The sequence below is a fragment of the Oppia nitens genome, unplaced genomic scaffold, assembly GCF_028296485.1.
Source record: "Oppia nitens isolate AA-2021 unplaced genomic scaffold, nextdenovo-longstitch-racon4-pilon3 scaffold5_pilon_pilon_pilon, whole genome shotgun sequence".
Taxonomy (NCBI): domain Eukaryota; kingdom Metazoa; phylum Arthropoda; class Arachnida; order Sarcoptiformes; family Oppiidae; genus Oppia; species Oppia nitens.
In genome coordinates, this window is record NW_026533243.1 from 6,783,749 (window position 1) to 6,803,974 (window position 20,226).

General features: G+C 25.5%; 2 protein-coding genes across 4 annotated transcripts; one reads left to right on the plus strand and one right to left on the minus strand.

Moving 5' to 3' along the window:
• Positions 1 to 318: 318 nt before the first annotated feature.
• On the minus strand, positions 319 to 1,365 carry LOC128961677 (G-protein coupled receptor 83-like). Its single transcript, XM_054307936.1, has one exon. It carries the CDS (start codon positions 1,363 to 1,365, stop codon positions 319 to 321), a length of 1,047 nt encoding a protein of 348 aa, XP_054163911.1.
• Positions 1,366 to 6,566: 5,201 nt separating this feature from the next.
• LOC128961754 (serine/threonine-protein kinase DCLK1-like) lies at positions 6,567 to 18,925 on the plus strand. 3 transcript variants are annotated; one of them, XM_054308015.1, is made up of 7 exons: positions 6,567 to 7,214; positions 14,204 to 14,761; positions 15,636 to 15,732; positions 16,137 to 16,669; positions 16,959 to 17,498; positions 17,584 to 17,712; positions 18,608 to 18,925. In XM_054308015.1, exons 1-7 carry the CDS (start codon positions 6,867 to 6,869, stop codon positions 18,728 to 18,730), a joined length of 2,328 nt encoding a protein of 775 aa, XP_054163990.1. In that variant the 5' UTR covers positions 6,567 to 6,866; the 3' UTR covers positions 18,731 to 18,925. The 3 variants fall into 3 exon arrangements, with proteins under 3 accessions (XP_054163990.1, XP_054163991.1, XP_054163992.1); XM_054308017.1 differs by lacking the exon at positions 6,567 to 7,214 and adding an exon at positions 11,611 to 11,661; XM_054308016.1 differs by lacking the exon at positions 18,608 to 18,925 and having other exon boundaries at positions 16,959 to 17,523; positions 17,584 to 17,641.
• The last annotated feature ends 1,301 nt before the right edge of the window (positions 18,926 to 20,226 follow it).

Below are 20,226 nucleotides of genomic sequence, written 5' to 3' on the forward strand. Positions count from 1 at the left end.
TATAAATTATATATACAGTATATACTATATAGAGTATAAGTTTATATAAAATTAAGTCAATAGTATTTGTATGCTTTAAATCATTACTACATTTTCATTTCTTTTATATTAACAAATGGTTTAATTGACGTTTTTTTGTGTAGAAAATTGTGATCAGAATTGTAATTAAATGTTATAAAAATTTGTTTTTACAAATTAAAAATAAATACATTAAATTCAATTAYCGGGTATAATAAATATACAAAATATAAATTTTTATTTATATATAATATTATAAAATGTATAATTAATATTTATATATAATAAAAATGATAATATTTAGAAAACAGAAATATTTGATTGTTTTCTATTGACGAGAGTATTAGTAGAAGAAGTGGAACTAATTCTGTCTCTATTTCTAATGAAACGACAGGTCATGTACTTCCAGACGCTTTTAGCACCGGCCCTGAAGTCATGATTGAGCCACCAGAAGATAAATGGGTTGTAACTGCAACTACTGATACCCAACCAGTAAAATATGAGATACAATGTGCTTGAATTACATCCACTGGCGTTTAGACGATTGCCATAAAAGTCAACAAAATGTATAACATTGACGGGTAGCCAACAAATGGCAAACACAACTACAACAATGATTAGCATTTTAATGGTACGCTTCTTGATGTCCAACAAATGTCTTTTCTGGACGTCAATCATATCTCCGACATTTCGCTTCCAAATTGTGTGAATAATTTTGGCGTAAAATAGCATTGATGTCAACACCGGAAGCATGTATTGAGTTAGTATAACACCAATTATACGAATGTGTCTCAGGATGTCTGATGAAAAGGGAAAGTCGAAGCGTAAGACCACTTGACAGGTGATAATGGGATCACTTGTGAAATCATATGTAAATATTTTGACAGACACTGCGGTAAATATGACAAATGCTAGAGATATTACCCACACTATGATTATGAATACTTTTGGTTTAATCTTTTTGATCGGATAATGGACTACAATATAGCGATCAATGGCTATGGCTGTAAATGTAAGACTTGATACATAAAATGACAGCACTTGTATGCTCTTACTTATGGCACATCCGATATACAGGTGATCGTAACGGTTCAGTAATTGCTGGGAACATAATAGCCATTGCATTGGTATTGTTATGGCACAGATTATGTCAGAAAAAGCCATATTAACGATCAATAGATTTACAGTTGTCCTCATCTTTTGTGATTTGATGACCACTCGACAGACCAAACAATTGCCAAACAATGCGACAATTGTTGTCAAAGCGTATAAACTTAACACAAATATATCCCGCAGACTGTATGACCTGTTAGGGTCATCACTTGTGGCAAAACTTATTGTTTCCATGATTTACATTAAAGTGACGATAATAACAATATTAATTGCTTTATCAGTAAAATCACATTTAATAGATTAAACTTTACAATCAATTCATTTTATTATTAAAAATATGTTTGATCTTTAAATGATGAACCAATCAATAGGTGTTTAACACTAAGTTGTAGAGTAGACAATAAATTATTAAATAGTAAAATTATTTATCAAAAATATGTTATAAATAATAAATTAATATAAGCCTTGGAGATGTATTACAAATAGTGATGAAATAACTGTTAAATATTATTTATTTTTACATAAATTGATGGAATTAATAATTTTCTAATAAATTAATCATAAAATTAATAACTATATATACGACTAGAGAGACTGTATAATTGCAAGGTTATCATCGATGCATAAGTTACTATTAAATTAATAATATGTTTTTGATGTTATTGTGGTTTAAGTATTTTTTTAATAGAAAAAAAATTGTTTTCAATTTTATTTTTTATTACTTAAATGTTGACAAAAACTCATTTTGCCAGTCCTGTTCAAACAATGTTTAGCGGCTTATATTATATTACAGTAAATTATAGCAATATATAAAACATTATTATTAGTAAAAAAATTGTTTATAAAGTATAAATTTTGAGTGAATTCAAGCGTAACTTTAAGACTACAGACAAATATTACACAAAGTTTTAATATTTTTGTTAAGTTTTTTTCTCTCTTTGGCTATTATCTGGTGACAAAAATTGTCGAGAAAAATACTGTAATGAATCAATTATTTTGTAAAAATAACAACATCTAAATAATAATAACAATAATATCTTATTAATTAAAATGTTATTTACCTGTATTTTATTGAGCCCCTTTCTAATATTGATATATCTATATTAATGTTTACACAATAAAGTTATATCAATAACAGAGATCTATAGTTAATCTTTAGGATGACAAATGAAATACAATATTATATATATTTAGTAATATTGTGTGCAAAGTATTAACAGTTAATTATTAGACGATGTTATAATTAATATCATAACATTATTATCGTACAACTATTGTATTGTCAATACAACAAACAATTTATCTATTATTAAATATTATTATCAATTTTATATATGTCGCACCCGATTAGGCAATCATTGTTAAATGATCTGTAAATACAGTACATTATTTTCAATTAGTATTTAGCACTAAAAGATAATATACAGGTATATTGTTTTTATTTTATTAACTGTGAATTATTATTGTATTATTATTAGCATTTTGTTGATAAATTGTATTTGTATATAACTTTTTTATTGATTTAAATTGTTTTTATTTTGTGGAAATAATTTAATAGTCAATGTATTTATAGGAATTTCTATATGTGTTTCTATAGTATCATTTGATGGCCTGAAAGAGTCTCTTAAACAACAATATCCAAGCAGTTTGTTATGTAATCAAATGCATTCCTTAATGTTATACTTATACCACAAATATTAGTTTTCAGGCAATGGTTTAACTATAAATTGCTTTTGTATGTATTGTTTATGATTGTCTARCCGTCCAATAATRCGATCGATTATCAGCCACAATAAGTATTACAAATGAATGATAATAATGTATTATTATTATTATGATTGTGATTATAGAAGAGCAACAAAAACATGTATCGATTGCCAACATATATTAGTGTTGCAACAAAACTCATTAAAACATTTGTCTTCAAATTGTTTTTGTTTGTCAGAAAAATAACTTTTTTGTTTTATTTTATTATCAATCTATTGAATTCAATTAAGTGGCGATTTAAGTGCAAAAATGCATCAAAAAACAATACACATTACTATACTGTAGATTAATTTACTACATATATCGATATGCATGCCATGCATACAATTTTGCTTTGAATAAAACACTTTTGACATAAAGCCAAACCATTAATATAATTATATCAGACATTATAGTAAATCTTTGCTCATTTAAATGACTATCTCTCTAATCCAGACATTGCATACCCATTAATATATAGAATATATATTATTATATCATATTTATTACAGACAAAAGCCTTTGTGTAATATATTAGAAGTATATTCATATTTATTAAATGTTTACATTTTTATCAAATGATTTATTGTTTTTACATGTTTTGGCGAAAAATATTTAAAAATTATTATTTTTTATGATTAAACTTAAAATAATAAATTCATTCATTACATCAATTGTATGTCTCGTCATTATATGTTAGCGAAACGGGCGTCAAGTTCTTCAGTGACCCCTTTATGACTGATTTTTAAGACAATGAATGACTTGTATGTCATCTGAAATGACAAATGGATGATCACATGTGTAATGYTTTCTTCAAATTTAATATATTTTATGACTATATTTTAAAATAAGATTTCTCTTAGTTTATATTCATTTTATATAATAAATTGTACTACAAATTAATGACTTTTTTCCTATTGTAATGTAGTAATGAAATTATTGATTATTTGATTAACCATTGAATTAGTATATGTAGTATTTACTGTATGTGAGGACAGGGAGTGATATGGATAGGGTATGTCAGTGTTTATASGATGTCATCCGAGAAATTCATTTACTCGACACGTCTTTACTTTCAATACACGATTCATGAAATTAATTCACTTTTTTCTCTCACTTTTTTTATTGCAACAAAAGTTGTCGACTCTCTCAGTCAACAAACTCTAACATTGACTTCAATACAGTATAATGTAAAAGACAGTATTGTATTGTATTGTTATATAAGAGCACATATTTTACTGACTTTTGATTGTTTTTCATACATAGAGTGGTTATTATTAAAATAATTCATACGAATACTATGCCAGTAGTAGTAACGGTAGTATTAATATTATTTCACATACAATAAGTAGGGCTTAAAAAGCCGTATATGAAGACTATTTTTTATTGATATATCGATTATATGATAAGCTCTTTGTTGTGAAATATGTACTGTGTTTATGGTTTTGATTCAATTGCCGATTCCAGTCATATATATATAAGTTAAAAGACAAGAATAGGCCATAATATATATAAATATACGAAATGAGACAATAAATCTCATGAGTACTCAAACGAATAATCTTTATAATAGTTATAGGTTTTGCCAAAAACATTGCCCCAAAACTAATGTTTGATTCAATGATTCCCTATGTTTTTCATAGACAAGCCTTTGGCTATTTTATTAGTTTTTGATGAATTCATCAATTTTTTGTCGTTACTTTACGTTTGCTAAATATACAGTACAAATATATATATATTATTTATATACCGTATAGTTTACACCGTAAATAGTATTGAACAAAATTGGATGTAATCGATATACTATTAAAGTATATTTCTATCGACCAAAAAAGGTTATCAAATCTATCATTAAATTATCAGTGTTTTTGACATATACTATGGCTATGATATCTAACAATTATTATTAAGTGCAGCTCATGAAAAATTCATGTCTTATTGAATTAGATATCATAGGCATAAAAGTTGCCATAAATATGATACTTTGAGATCTGATTTGCAATATATATATATATATATATAACTTATACTGTATCTATATATATATTTTATAAAAATATATTACAGACACCGTATATAATCTACGATAAAATAGTATATCTGTTTGAGGTTAACATTCTTGTGTTGTTTGTATGCCCTCATTATTAGTCATATTCATTCAAATACAACACATATACAAAAATATGTTAAAAATCAAAATCTAATCACAAGAACAGTGAATATATAATTAATAAAAATTAGCGCAAGTATTCACTATTTTCTAAGTTTAACCCCAAAATTATGTTGTTGTTAATTATCATATGAATAATTGATAAGTTTGTCTCATTGGGGTATCTCATCATTAACTACCCGATATTTCAAAACATTTTGAGTACCCAATAAAATAAAACCAATTATTTATATATAATTTCAATTCATATTTTTTGATAAAATAGTATTATTAGCCCAAAGGTTTCTGATTCTGATATATAAAATCTATTTTTATACACTTGTTAAGTAAAATTTGGTTTATTTATAAATAATTGATATTTTAATAAATTACACCAAAAAATTTATAATTTTATTTAAACAAAAAAAACTTAACGACTTTTGATAACTTTCATAAAATTTTATTTTTTATCATTAATTATAAATTAAATAGTTTGACTAAATTTCTCTATTTAATGAAAACGATTACTACTTTTAAATATTATTTCATATAAAAAAATATTATATTTTTAAAAACAGTATAAGAACTTGAACAGTAAAAATTTAATCCATTAATTTTGGCTTAAAATAGTAATTTTAATTAACTTTTATAATAAAGAAAAACAAAAGTAATTTTTAAAATTAAATTTTAAAACAATTTAGATTTACAATTTGCTTAATATTTATCTTATTTTTTCAATTAAAGATATAATGTGCCAAATATATACAGTATACCTGTACAGGTATACTGTGTAATATAAGTAAGGGGTCAACAAAAGTAAACCAAGCAATAAAAAAGTTAAAATGACTTTAAAACTAATAGACAAAACTATAAATTTGTGTCAGACTTTTGTTGTTATTGTTTTATATAGTTGTAAACCCAAGTCATTGCAAAGGAAATAATAAAATCTTATTTTTTAAAAAATATTTTATAAGAAAAACAAAATAACTTTTTAATGTTATTTTATTTAATGATTAAAATTAACAAATAAATTATTATTAGTGATAAATATATACAGAAATTTTCTTCTACACTAATGCAAACAAGTTTGATATACTCTACAATGTATTATAATAAGTGACAAATAATAATAAGATAATACTGTAATAATAATTATAATAATATAATTGCAAAGATCTATTAAGTAGTGATATTTGATTTGATAAAACTAACTAAAAGAAAGTAATTGTTTTTATTTATATCTTATAGTTGATGTCATTGAAACATTGAAACATTGAAACATTGTATCATGGTAAAATAAGTTTGTAATACTGTAATGTAATGTCATATACATTAATTAATTTATATACATACTGTTTCATTGATGGCTTGTGATTGGCTAAAACTTTTGATAGATTACAACTTATAACGTCTAATAAGTCTTGAGTCCCCCAACAGTGTTACTAATGCTTTGATATGAGACAACTGTTTGACGTTATTAATGTCCATCGATTAGTAAGTGTATGAATCATAGAGTGTTTGTGCCTTTAATAACAAACTATGGGTTGTGTTGTTGTGTTGTTGTAGTGAATCCCGCATTGAATTCAGTGTTTGTTAGACTAGTGTTGCGTTCAGTCAGTCATTGAATTGAATGAACGCTAGCTTTAAGTCATTGAATTTGATTGGATTTAAAGGGAAAATACCTTTAAATGTGTTTCATATGGTTTGACGTTATGTTTAGTGACACTAATTGTCTATTAATTATAACAATATAACAGTTTATTGTCAACAAATCATTTGACATAATATTCATACAATTGTCTTGAAATATAAGTTATTATCACTTGATTTGGTCTAAGAAATGGCTAAAGACGATCAGCAGGTGATGATTGACGACAAGTCTAGTGTCAATCACAACAACAATAATAATAATAACATCGAAAACAATTGCATGTCTTGTACGCCGCCGACGGTGGCCAACGACCACAACAAGACCATCACTATGAGTGCCAATCGGTGTCCGTCGGCGGCCATTAATCACCATAGAGTTAGTCTCCAGCGATTGTCGTCCGAAAGTCGGGCCAAAAGAGTAAAGTTCTTCATAAACGGAGATAAGTTTTTCAAAGGCTATATCTATGTCTTCAATGATAAGACAATCCGTACTTTCGATGCTCTCATTCAAGACCTGAATCGACTCTTTCGACATCAAGTAAGACATTCTGTCATTGATTTCTTACAAATTTATTGATGAGTTGTTTGTTATCATATTTCTGACACAAATTTCTCTTCAATCAAAAGTGTGTCTAAAAGTGTTTTTTTCTTACATTTTTTGTTTGTTTGTTGTTTTGTAGCAAATATTTTCATCATTTTGTTTGATGTTTTCAAAGCTATATATTTATTTCCTTAACACTTGTCATTTCAATTTAATTTTTTAGATAAAATGTTTTTTTTGTAAATTTAATTAATCTATTGATTTAATTAAATTATTTTTATTGCAAAATAAATTTTAAAAATATTTTTAAAATGATGTCATATAAGGAAAAGTTAATTATTTTTGAAATATTATTTTCATTTCAATGCTTTAATTTGAATTTAATTAGTTTATAATAATACTATTGAGTTTTTGGTATAAATTATTATACCATATAATAATGTACAGTACTATACTATAGACTGAAGTTTTTATTAGTATTAATGATAAAAACAGTTGATTACACTTACACTCATTTCAAGGCAAATGAGACACAAAAAAAACGTTTCAAAGATTAAAATAAAACATTGGAAATGTTTGAATTAAAAATTAAGTATTTGAATGTTATTTTTCTATTGAATTTTTAATGAATTTAACCTTTTATTTATTATTTAAATTTTTAGCTCATAAAATATTATTAAATACCACTTAATTATTAACAAAAGACCAGAATATTAGCAAAAATGATAATTAATATATATATTTATCGGTGGCAGTGAAGTAATCCTACACTTGTCTGTGTGTAGTGTTTAGTATAATATGATGTGTATGTGCTGTACTGTATGTCCTATTTTGGTAGTGTCTCTCATCTAATGTTCACATATTAGTAGTTTTAAGTCTTAGAAAAATTAAATATTCATACTTTATTATATTAAATATCATATATATATAATATAATATATGTATATATTTATAGTATATTCTTTATAAAAATGCTTAAATAATTGATTTCACGAAATGCCAATTATTTGCTTCATTACTCATTCAAAACTGTGTTTAGTTATCGAAACACTGTTTTATATTTTATTTATATATATAATAATAATTGCATTCTTTAATACTTTATTTTTTCCCTTTACATGGACTTATAGATAGTGAGCACTGGTATTATATAAATATTTCGCCTATAATTACTTCTAAATATAATAAATGCATTTTATTTAATACACATACCATTGACTGTTTAAAATAACTTCTGTTTATATTTAGATATTCATTATATTACAGTTTATAATATACTGTATAAAAAATATGATACCACCGTCTCCTCTGTTAATTGTCTTTACTATAAAAACCATTTGTTATTTGTTAACATATTTTTATTTTTTATTAAATAAAAATAACTAACTGTATTGCACTATTTGATAGTTGTATTGTTATGTCAATGTCTCAATAGATTGTAACTTTGATTTTTATATTGTTTCTTAGTTTTACTTAAAATATTTTGTTATTTATAACTATTGATTTTCACATTTGTTTTACTCTTTATTAACTCAAACTTTTTTATATTTTTTGTATTTGTTTTGTATTATTGTATTATTTTGTAGTCCCGATAGAAGAATTTTTTCTCAAATTGAGTGAAAGTCAATGTATTTCTGTTATTTATATACTCGTGTGTATATAAGTTTGTATTTTTATATTTTTAGTTTTGTAACTTATTTTTTTGTGGACAAACCCATAGTTGTGTTGAATAGTTTTGTTTTATAGTGTATAACGAAAAGAATAGAGAGATATAAAAATGAATGATTTTTTCAACAATTTTGGTTTCTTTTATAATCGTATAAATCGTAATGTCTTTTAATATAATGTCTTTCCGTTTTCTTTTCTTTATCTCCTAAAAAACTATTATCTGATTTGAATAAAAAAAACTACACAACAAATACAGTAATATCGCATTTGAAAAACTATTATTTCATTGAATATCAGGCACTGAAACTTGAATTAATAAATATATCTTAGCAATGATTGCATGCCTTTATTGTGTTGAAACAAATTTTTATTGTTTTTTTGTCGTTTTGTCTAATTTTCTTTAAAAAAAATCTCTTCTCATTTTCTCAATTTTTTACATTTCAAATACTTATTGAGTGAGAAATTGATTTAGTTTTGGTTCAAAAATTGACATAAAAAGCGGAATATTTATTACTCGCCGAAAACAATGACAAAAATTGTTTGACATTTCTTTATAATCATATATATATAAATACATTGTCTTTGTTTGCACGATATTTCAAATGTTTTTCGTTCACAACTTGTTTTGCAGTTTTGTTTAGCAATCGATTACATTATATTTTGTGATCTTTAAGACACCAAGAGATACACCAAAAATAAAGCAAAGTCTACAAAACGCTTTTAGCATTTGATTCACTGCTGCTTTAGGGGCTCTCTGTATGAAAATCTTCATAAGTATAGTGAGATTTAAAGACAAAACGCGAGAGAAATAACATTAAATACATTATATCGATCCAAATGTATGGCACGGGTAGAGAGTGGGAGCACATCATTAAACTAATAGCCATTTCTATGTTGTGAAAATGTACACAAAAAACAGTTATATTAATCTTATGTTTTGTTAAAATTCAATTGCATTGTTCCATATATATTGTAGTTAATATTTAATATGAAAATTATATTGTTTTACCAATTTTTACATATAATTTTTAAAGTAAATATTTGACAATTGTCTGCAATTTTTCCCATTATTTTTGATTAAATTTGTATTAGAATAATAAGATTATGATATTTATATTATTTATATAATTTTTGCTGAATGTCTGTTCAGTAAAGTTTGTAGTAATAGATGTCTGGTCTGAACACAAAACATGAAACCATATAAAAGTATTTGAAGCAAACGTTAGACTCTAATGAGTCTTATAGTTAATGAAGTGTTTTCTCACGAATCACACCTACCGTTTGGACATTAGTTCAGTCATTTAAAAAAAGTCATCCAAATTATCATATTTTTAAAAATTATTACATCAGAGATGTACTATATATGAGTTCAAACATCATTTAAAATCGATATATTTGACACACCTTTAATTTTTAATGATTTAAATGAAATAACAAAATTACTTTAATATATATATATATTTATTTATTTATCGTATATATTATATAATAAGTGATTGCACTCCACACACACACACACTTAAATATATTCATTAATGTTTGCAAATGAAATAAAATAAAATACCAATAAAAGTGGTGACTATTGAGTTAATGTATAGCAACGGAAACGTATGTTTTTTATTATAGTTTTTATTATATATTTTTATGAACTTTTGCAATGTTTGAGTGATTTTTGTTTCATAAATAGTCTCAAATGATCTGCAAATAGTGTCTATTTAATCATCAATTAATAATAAATTTAAATTCAGTTGAATGTCGGTAACAATAAATGTTAGGTTCACTTACACCAACTGATCATTCATTAACTGGTCGTTGAGTTACAGCAATGGGTTAACAAACAAAAAACATGTTTAGGTTTTGTTGTTTCACATGTACTACCACTTCATCACATGACAGCCCTAATGTCCATTAAATATACACAACAAACACCACACCATTACCAGCAACTGATAATCTAATTTAGTTTAATTAATTAATTTATAAACTAAACAATTAAAAAAATTGCAAACAAAACACAATGCACTATATTGTACAATAGATAATACAATATCTATATATACTGTATAATACTGTTATATAATATGAATACTTATCATAAGATAATATACTTGTATTTTTCATTCACGATATCAATCAAATGTCATATTTCACATTATATTCACATTATATCTATGCTTCAAAACTAACTTACAGTACTGTATAATAATAGAGTATTATAGAAACATTAATGCTTTTGTGAATAACATCTTTATTTTTGAAACGACCACTTAATTTACTTATAAATTGTATGTACATTATGTTAGACATATTGTATGATATAATATATCTCTGATAACATGCCATTGACTACCTGTCCTTTGTATGCCAAACAAGTTGAAAAAATTGTAGTCTATAAACCTGTGAAATGTTTTTTTTGTATTTTAATAATTTGTTATCAAAAATAGCATATATACTCAATAATATTGAGTCAATATAAGTGCATTTCCTGAAAAAAAACTTATCTTTTTGATGCAATACATTTGCCTCTAATTATATTAAGACATTTTGTCAAAATTTGTTATCTTCAATGTTATACTTATAATTCAATTGCACGTTTGATATTATGAATTTTATTTGAAATACAATTGAACTGAAATTTATTTTGTTATTATAAAATAGAAAATATAAGTTTTCTCCTCTTTTTTCTGTGTTATCTATTTTTTGTATCAAACACTCCATCCCTAACGTTGACCTCATATTTTAAAAAGATTTTACACTAAATTTGGCTCATTTTCAGGTAACTATTAAACTTGAAATTATAATTTTCAATCGTTCATTGAATTAAAGCTTTGCTATCTTTGAAATGAATAAAAATTCAAATTAATTGTTTTATTACTTTTTTTTATGATTTTCTATTTGTAAGAAAATTTTATATTATATATAAACAAATCGTGACTTATTTTGCACACATGTTTGCGCCCAAAATACATATACTTTCAAACTTGAAATTTTCTGTGTTAAAGATTTTTGGATTTTGAAAAAATTAAAATTATTATCAGACAAGAGTGCAAACAAAATCAAACAAACAAACGGTTTAAATGAATGCATATTTAGTGGTAATAAATCAGTGACATTTTAATGTACTCTCATAACAAAAACGTTGAAATTTTCGAGGTTTATGCCCAATGAGAGAGAGAGAGAGAGAGAGAGACTCTTGAGATCATACAATACCAGAGCCCTGATTGCTATAAATAAAAACTCTTAAGTTTTTATTCAATAATTTATAAGTTTGCGAACATTTTTATCAATTTTTATACTTGACTATTGAAAACATATTGAGTGTAGATCTTTATGTTCACAAATCTACTGATTGTCATTCATATCATGTATTGATTTGTTTCCTTAAAAAACCACTTTAATCGACACAGATATGGCTTTGAATAGTATATCAAAAACTCATTCACATTGTATAAGTTGATTACAATTTGTATATAATTTATTAATATTCATTTCGATAATAAAAGTCAATGGATTGTAATATAAAACTAACTTTTAATACATTTATATATTTTGAAATAATTTTTAACATACAGTAACTAATTGATCAAATACTGTAGTGAACTGTTGGTCACGTATTATTGGTAATCATTTTTCTATAAAATTGTTATAATTAATAATAAATTATTAACTAAATTTAGTTATTATTTATATCAGAGATATAATGGCAATCTTTTATATCATAAATTATAAAAGAAAGTATTTAATATAAATATAGACTTTGAATATAATAACTTATTTAAATATGCGATGTCTATCAAATCCAACATTTCATTGTTTTTATGACCAAAAATAGATATAAATATGAACACTAAATATTTTGTAAGTCAATACCTGTTTTTGTTTGAAGGCATTCAACGTTTATTTATCAAATAAAAATTTAGATACATATGTTTAGCCTCATATAACAACATATTTTAGATATTGTTTGTATTTTATATATTTACTATAATATCAAAATATCTAATATTTAAACTTGTTTTTAGCGTCAAAAAATTGTTTTTACATTAACTTTATATTAAATATAAGCTTTGCATACATTTATTTTTACATTAACTATAGCATAAAAGACTGCGACTGATTTGCCCACAAATATATAATCTTATAATTATAATAATTTTATTATTATAACGTTAGTAGATGTGAACTCAATTTTTTGTTAACAGTTGTTTGTTTTATTAGTAATGAAAAAATTTATTATATGTTGTGTTTTATATCATAAAATATGTTTTTATTCTTGCAATAATTTTATTACTTGAATTACCGTTTATTGATGTTTTTATTGTTATTTTTATACATACTAAATGTGTCACAAAATAACAAACACATTGGATTATAATACATAAAAGTATATATTATATAAATATATATTTCTCACACAAAGTTAGCATTTTAAAAAGTCTCATTAGATATATATATATATATATATATATATATATTATACAAAAAAGATGCATTACAGTCATATTGTTTTTTAAAATGATTTTTAAGTATTTGATGGCTTTAATCACGAGAGAGATGTTTTTACTCTTAAGAGATTTTTCCAAAATATATTAAGCAAATAAAGTAATGTATTTAATGTAAAACAAATTACAACAGAGATAAGAGTTTATAATTAATTGCATTCATTTTGAAGATTTTAAAGTTATGCTAAATTACTGGACTATTAGTTAATACATAATATTTGAATAATTTACGACAGAAAGAGGAGTCCTGTCTCAATATGTGCTCCCAAATGACAATACTATTATATTAGTAGTTATAGTAATGGGAATGTTGTCATTGTTTTTCCCGTTTATTAAGATATCTCTGATTCCCAGTAAAGGCAACTGTTTTATGTATTATATTGTTTGCATCAATACATGACTTGAAGCAAATTCTTGTATAACACGGAAAGGGTTATCGCACTTAACTTTCAAGTATTTAATTGTTTTTTATCTCAAATATCTATTTATTTACTTCATAATAATTTCAGTGATAAACATAAGTATATTTTTTTGAACATTATTTGATAAACGCATTTGAAGCATAATTTTAAATTATCATAATATATAATATTAATTTAAAGATTAAAATTGCATTATGTTAATAAATCACTCATATTTAAAATTTTTATCATATGTTTAATATAATTTATTAATACTAAGTTCTAAAAATTGTTATTAAGTCAAGTGTTAATATAATTTTTCGTTATTTAATAAAGTTTTGTTTATTATGAACAATGATTGACTTATTTTTGTCTTTTATTTTATTAAATATAATATATTTTGTTTGACATATAGATTGGTTTACCGTCTGGTGTTCGTTACATCTTTACCATAGATGGTGGAGAAAGAGTGTCATCATTGGAACAGTTGAACCAATCGATGAGTTATGTGTGTTCTTCAGCAGATAATTATATTCGCTTAGACTATGAATCGTTTTGCAATATCAGTAACGTTTGCGCCAACAGTTCAGTGAGCCTTAAAAATCATAGCATTATTAATAACACGAAGAAGTCTATCCATGAGATTAATACCGATAATCAATTGACAACACCATCGGCAACACTACCACTCAATTCATCACATATTAACTCATGTCTAACTCAATCATTGCAGACATCATCGGTTAGCTCTTCTTCATCAACAGCATCTCCGACACCGAAAGCGCCGCCAGATTTTATAAGACCTAAAATAGTGACAATAATGAAGAATGGAGTGAAACCACGGAAAATGTTTAGATTATTACTCAACAAAAAGACAGCACAGACTTATGATAAAGTGCTCAACGATATATCAAATACGATTAAACTGGACTCCGGAGCTCTTAGGAAAATATACACCCTATCAGGCAATCAGGTATGTAAAGCTAAATGAGCTATCATTACACAACACAATCAATACAATAAAGGAGGTATCATATGGGGAACTACTACTACAGCAACAACAACAACAAAACGGCACTCAATCATGGCTTTCATTGTATTTGCTTTTAACTCAATTCAATACAATTTATCCATTACTAGACATAACCCATGTATTACATACTCCCCAACACACGTGAGTCACTATTTAGACGATACTGTTTCCCTAAACATTGTGTACATTTAACTATTTATTTGTAACCAATGTATGGCACACTTAGTTTTTTATCAGCTATTCTTTACATTAATTGTTTTTGTCTGTCCTCTAAAAACATTTACACATAAACCGATTAATATTGATCTCCAAGGAGGAGGTCTTGTCTTTATTCGTCAATATTTCTTTCAATATCTCTTTCACCGCTCTTTTCTTTATTTTTTGTTTTCTCTATTTGTTTCACTGTTTTCTTCACATCACTAATACTTACGTTTCTCTCATCACTAACTCTTACTTTTCCCTCTACTCTACCTAACATTAGGGGTGAATATTATATAAAGTATCACTAATGCAGACCTTTAACCCCCGAGAGCTCAGCCTTTACTTAGTAAGGTATTTACGTAAGCTATCATCTAATTTATTATGCATCACATCATTTGATGTATTTTATAATTTGATTTTATTTTTACTCCTTATTGAAACTAATATGAGTTTATTGTTGACTGAACACTGAAAACACAAATGTATTGAAATATTTTTGGAAAATACTTATATAAAAAGCAATCATTCGCTCATTAATAATAAACTTTTTTAAAAAATGATTATTTCAACAGTAGATTAATTTTTACTTAATTTTTGGTGATTGACTTTTCAGGTCTTATGTTTGTCTGACTTTTTCACTGACGACGAAATCTTTATTGCATTTGGTTCTGAAAAGTATTCTCACGAAGACTTAGATCTCGATCCCGAAGGTATGTATGCATTGATTCATTCAATTGAGTCCAAAGTCATGACAACTTGTTTTTGATGTGACGACTAGTTTGGCAAACTTGTAGACAGAAAGAACCCAATAGTTATAGCGAACCCATAGCCGTAACGTATCGATTATGAGTCATTCCCTTTATTTTTGTCTATTACTCCCTTTCCTTTCCTCATCCCTCAGCTATGTTAGTGATGTGTTAGTAATATTGGTTTCATATATGCTTTTCTGCCCGCCTTTACATATAATAGTTGGTTGTGTTTAATAGATATTTGTTGTAAAAATGCAGTTTATAGTAGTGTTGATATAACACATAATTTATTTGTTGTAAATTTAAACTGATTTTTCTCATTTATTGTTACCATTTGAACCATTGATTGTGATTCATAACAATAGAGAACAAACTACTAAACAGTTTCAAGACATCGTCATTGACTAGAAATTTATGTAATAGAAGTTCTTCAAAGAAGACAACTTCTGGTTCGCCGCTATCAGTCATTTACGGTTCCATAAGTAATGGCAAAGGAGTCAACACTACTAACAATCAAAACTCACCAAAAATAGGCTCAAAAGTTAAAGAAAAAAACAGTCGAAATATAGCTCTTAACGGCAATTATCTATACAATGGTAATACCAATGGAAACGGCTATTCCATATCGATTCTCTTTCCTAAACAAGTGACACAACTCTATGAAATCGGACAAATCATAGGCGACGGCAACTTTGCTGTTGTGCACCAGTGCTCGCATAAGACCACTGGAGCTCACTTTGCACTCAAAATAATCAATAAATCCAAATGTAAGGGAAAGGAGGCACTCATTGCTTCTGAAGTCGCGATTTTGCGAAAAGTCAAACACCAGAACATCATTCAACTCATTGAAGACTTTGATTACGCTAATGAACTCTATCTAGTCATGGAGTTAGTTAAGGTATGATATCCATTGACGCACATACCGGTGCCACCAATTATTTACACTCAAACTTTTAGTAATTTAATAATAACTTTGAATTAATGAACAATAAAAAAATCTAATTTATAAATCTCGACATTCATTAAGTTTGCACTCTATTTAAAAATATGATTTACATTAGAAACAAACCAAAGCGTAATATAATTATAATTAATGATATGTTTCACAACATATAATAACTCTAATACCATTATAATTGTCACAAAACTATTAATTATTTAAAACTAATATTTTTTATATCTCAAAGGGCGGGGATCTGTTTGATGCCATCACTTTAGCTAATAAATACACAGAAGTAGACGCCAGTCATATGATTCATGATTTAGCCGGTGCTCTACAATACTTACATTCAATGAATATCGTACACAGGGATGTAAAACCTGAAAATTTGCTCATTTATGAGAAAAATTGTGTCAAATCATTAAAATTAGGAGATTTTGGTTTAGCCGTCGAAATGGAAGATAATCTATTATTGTACTCTGTTTGCGGAACACCTACTTATGTGGCGCCAGAAATACTTGCCGAAACTGGTTATGGCAAACAAGTGGACATATGGGCCGCTGGAGTCATAGCTTATATACTTCTTTGTGGTTTTCCTCCGTTTGCTAATGAAGACAACGATCAGGACTTACTGTTTGATCAAATACTTTCGGGCAGTTTTGAGTTTACAGAACCCTATTGGGAACCCATCTCAGACTCAGCTAAGCATTTGATAACACGGATGCTTGAAGTCGAGCCTATCAGACGTTTGACCGCAACTGAAGTGTTGGAACATCCGTGGGTTGCTGTAGGCATCACTTATTTTAACCAATGTAACCAACATTAGCTTTATAACTAATTTTATTAATTTCTTGCATTTACTGACCCTTTAGGGTGACAGCACCGGTACTAACGATGTATTGAATACAGTCTCTCGAAGACTTAGCAGACATTTTGATAAGAAATCTAACAATCAAACCGAAAGCTGTACTGAGAATATGGCCGGCATTTCGCTGATAGCCGTAAGTACCTATTGAGCGGTAAGGCCACTCAGTGCCATATTCCGGTACATGTTATGGTGGTGCTGCTCACGTCCCGTTCCGTTATTGATGTCAATGCAAATTGAATAATCTGTGATATTAATGCTATTATAGACCATTGCTCTCTAGTCCCGTTCCTTCACTTAACAGCTTTAAATGTTTACTACTTTTTCTCTCTTTTTATTTTTTTTTCTTTCACTACATCTTTCAATAACTTACTTTGACTGACACATGCATTGAATGAATTGAAAACTATCGTTCAATTTCTGTCTAAATTTATATTTTCAATATTTTTATGCATTTCTTTTGTTAAAAAAAATAAGAAAATCTTTTTCATTGATTTTGAAATTTACTGAAAAAAATGTAAAATCATTGATTTGTTGAAATTTGTGTATAGTTATAGAAGAAGATAGCATTTGATAGAATTAAAGATTTTGCTGATTTATCTGATATTTTTTTATTGTTACTATTGTTTTGTTGAAAGTCTATAATGAAAAAAAAATTATTTTAATATATTTTTGTTAGAAATTGTATTTTATTTATTTGTTTTAACTGTATATTTGTCTAAATTTAGTAACATTTCATGTTTTACTTTTATATTTAAACCCAAGTTTTCAGTTAATTGAATGCCTAATTAATTTAGTTAATAATTTTGTTTAGTCTCATACCAAAAAAGTTATAACAAATTGACTGTTTTATTGACATTAGCTTATATTATATAATATAATACTAACACTTATACTACAAATGAAAAGATTTTTTTTTGTATAAATATGTAATGCATTAATAGTAGTGTTTAAGTTAAGTGTCTTTCCGTTAATATTTGAGATATGAATTAGCAATTGAAACGATATTTATATAACTGTATGAAAAACAGAGGACAGCATTGGATAAGAAGCCGATCGGGAATGTCAGGCATTACTCGCGGCCCTACAGTAAGGGACGGAATCCAGTGATCAGATTTGCTGTGCCTTTGATTCTTCCGAGAACTTCATTCTGATAGTGATTTTGTGCCAACCATTCAATAACTAACATTCCCTTCAATTATACAATTGCTTAAAAAATTACTACTAATTGACTACTATTTGATATGAAAAACTAATAACTTTTTCAACACTAACTGTCAACAAAACAACTCATACCTCATTTCCACTTATTTTTATTAATAAAATTATTAATATTTTAGACACAATACTATTGTTTGTTTAATAATAATTTTATTAGATTTATATAATAAATATACAATTATAAATATATATACGTATATAAAATGTGCAATCATTATCATAAAAAATTTATAAAATTTATATATATATTTAACTATTGTAATTATGAGATATTTTAATCAAATTTTTAAATTGTTTAAATTTATTACAATTAATTATAAATTATGTAATAAAAAATAAACTGTGAGATTAATTATATACAATTTATAAAAAATGATATTTTATAATAAATAACTAATGTTTTATAACAAAGTCATTTAAAGTGTTTTTATTTCATTTATAAAATATTATAAATTAATTGTTTATAATATTTATCTAAATTATTATTAATGTGATATAATAGATGGCATATGCATATCGGGGTATTAGTTAATTGAAACTAATAATACATTTGTATTGAATATCTATACAGTAGTATAATATTAATACTTTAGTATATTCTATATACTATCATATATTAAATATTCTATATAATAGAATTTATACTATACTATAGAATCTATAGAAATAACAAATGTTATCACTCAAACAATTGTAGTTTATAACTATACTATACTGTTATTATAAACATTTTATTATACATATTATATTGCAATGTTGGCTTTTTAAATAAAAATATGTCAATACTATGTTATACAAAATAATTAAATCTATTTTAATTATATTCTAATGAATCCAAATTTATCAGTGCTTTAACAATGTTATAGTTATAGAATAATATATCTAACAATAACTAGAATATATAGTAAATTATTGCAATGTCTATAATTATGCTTATACTGTACTTTACTTATTAGTGTATATATAATTTAATGTTTATTTAATAAGATTTGTTGAATTATTATTATTTTTCATTTTTATTTAATTTTCTTTTATAGAACTACATTGTAATTGTACTGTATTTATACAATTGCTTGATATAATAATTATATAGAGTCTCATCAAATGCAATAATTATACAACAGATAGTGTATTATTAATTAGATATCTATTGAATACGAGTTTTGTTTTATATGAGTAAATCACTTGCAATCCATTTTGATAATTGTTGTATATTAACATCAACTTCAACATCATAGTATAGTTAACAATACAATATATACATTAATTTATATTTAATATAATTTAAATCTATTTTTGTGAGCACTTATGTGTTAAACTGTCTTTACTGTCTATAAAAATGTGTTAATATATATTCAATATATAGAAAGTGCATATATTTTATTTGGAGGCAATTATGTGGCTAAAAATAATTATATAAACAAAATAT

Excerpts from the sequence above, each read along its gene's own strand:
- LOC128961677 (XM_054307936.1), bottom strand. The coding sequence starts at position 1,365 with ATGGAAACAATAAGTTTTGCCACAAGTGATGACCCTAACAGGTCATAC.
- LOC128961754 (XM_054308015.1), top strand. The coding sequence starts at position 6,867 with ATGGCTAAAGACGATCAGCAGGTGATGATTGACGACAAGTCTAGTGTC. Across the intron at positions 7,215-14,203 it reads ATCGACTCTTTCGACATCAA|ATTGGTTTACCGTCTGGTGT; the intron begins GTAAGACATTCT and ends TTTGACATATAG. Across the intron at positions 17,713-18,607 it reads CCGGCATTTCGCTGATAGCC|AGGACAGCATTGGATAAGAA; the intron begins GTAAGTACCTAT and ends TATGAAAAACAG.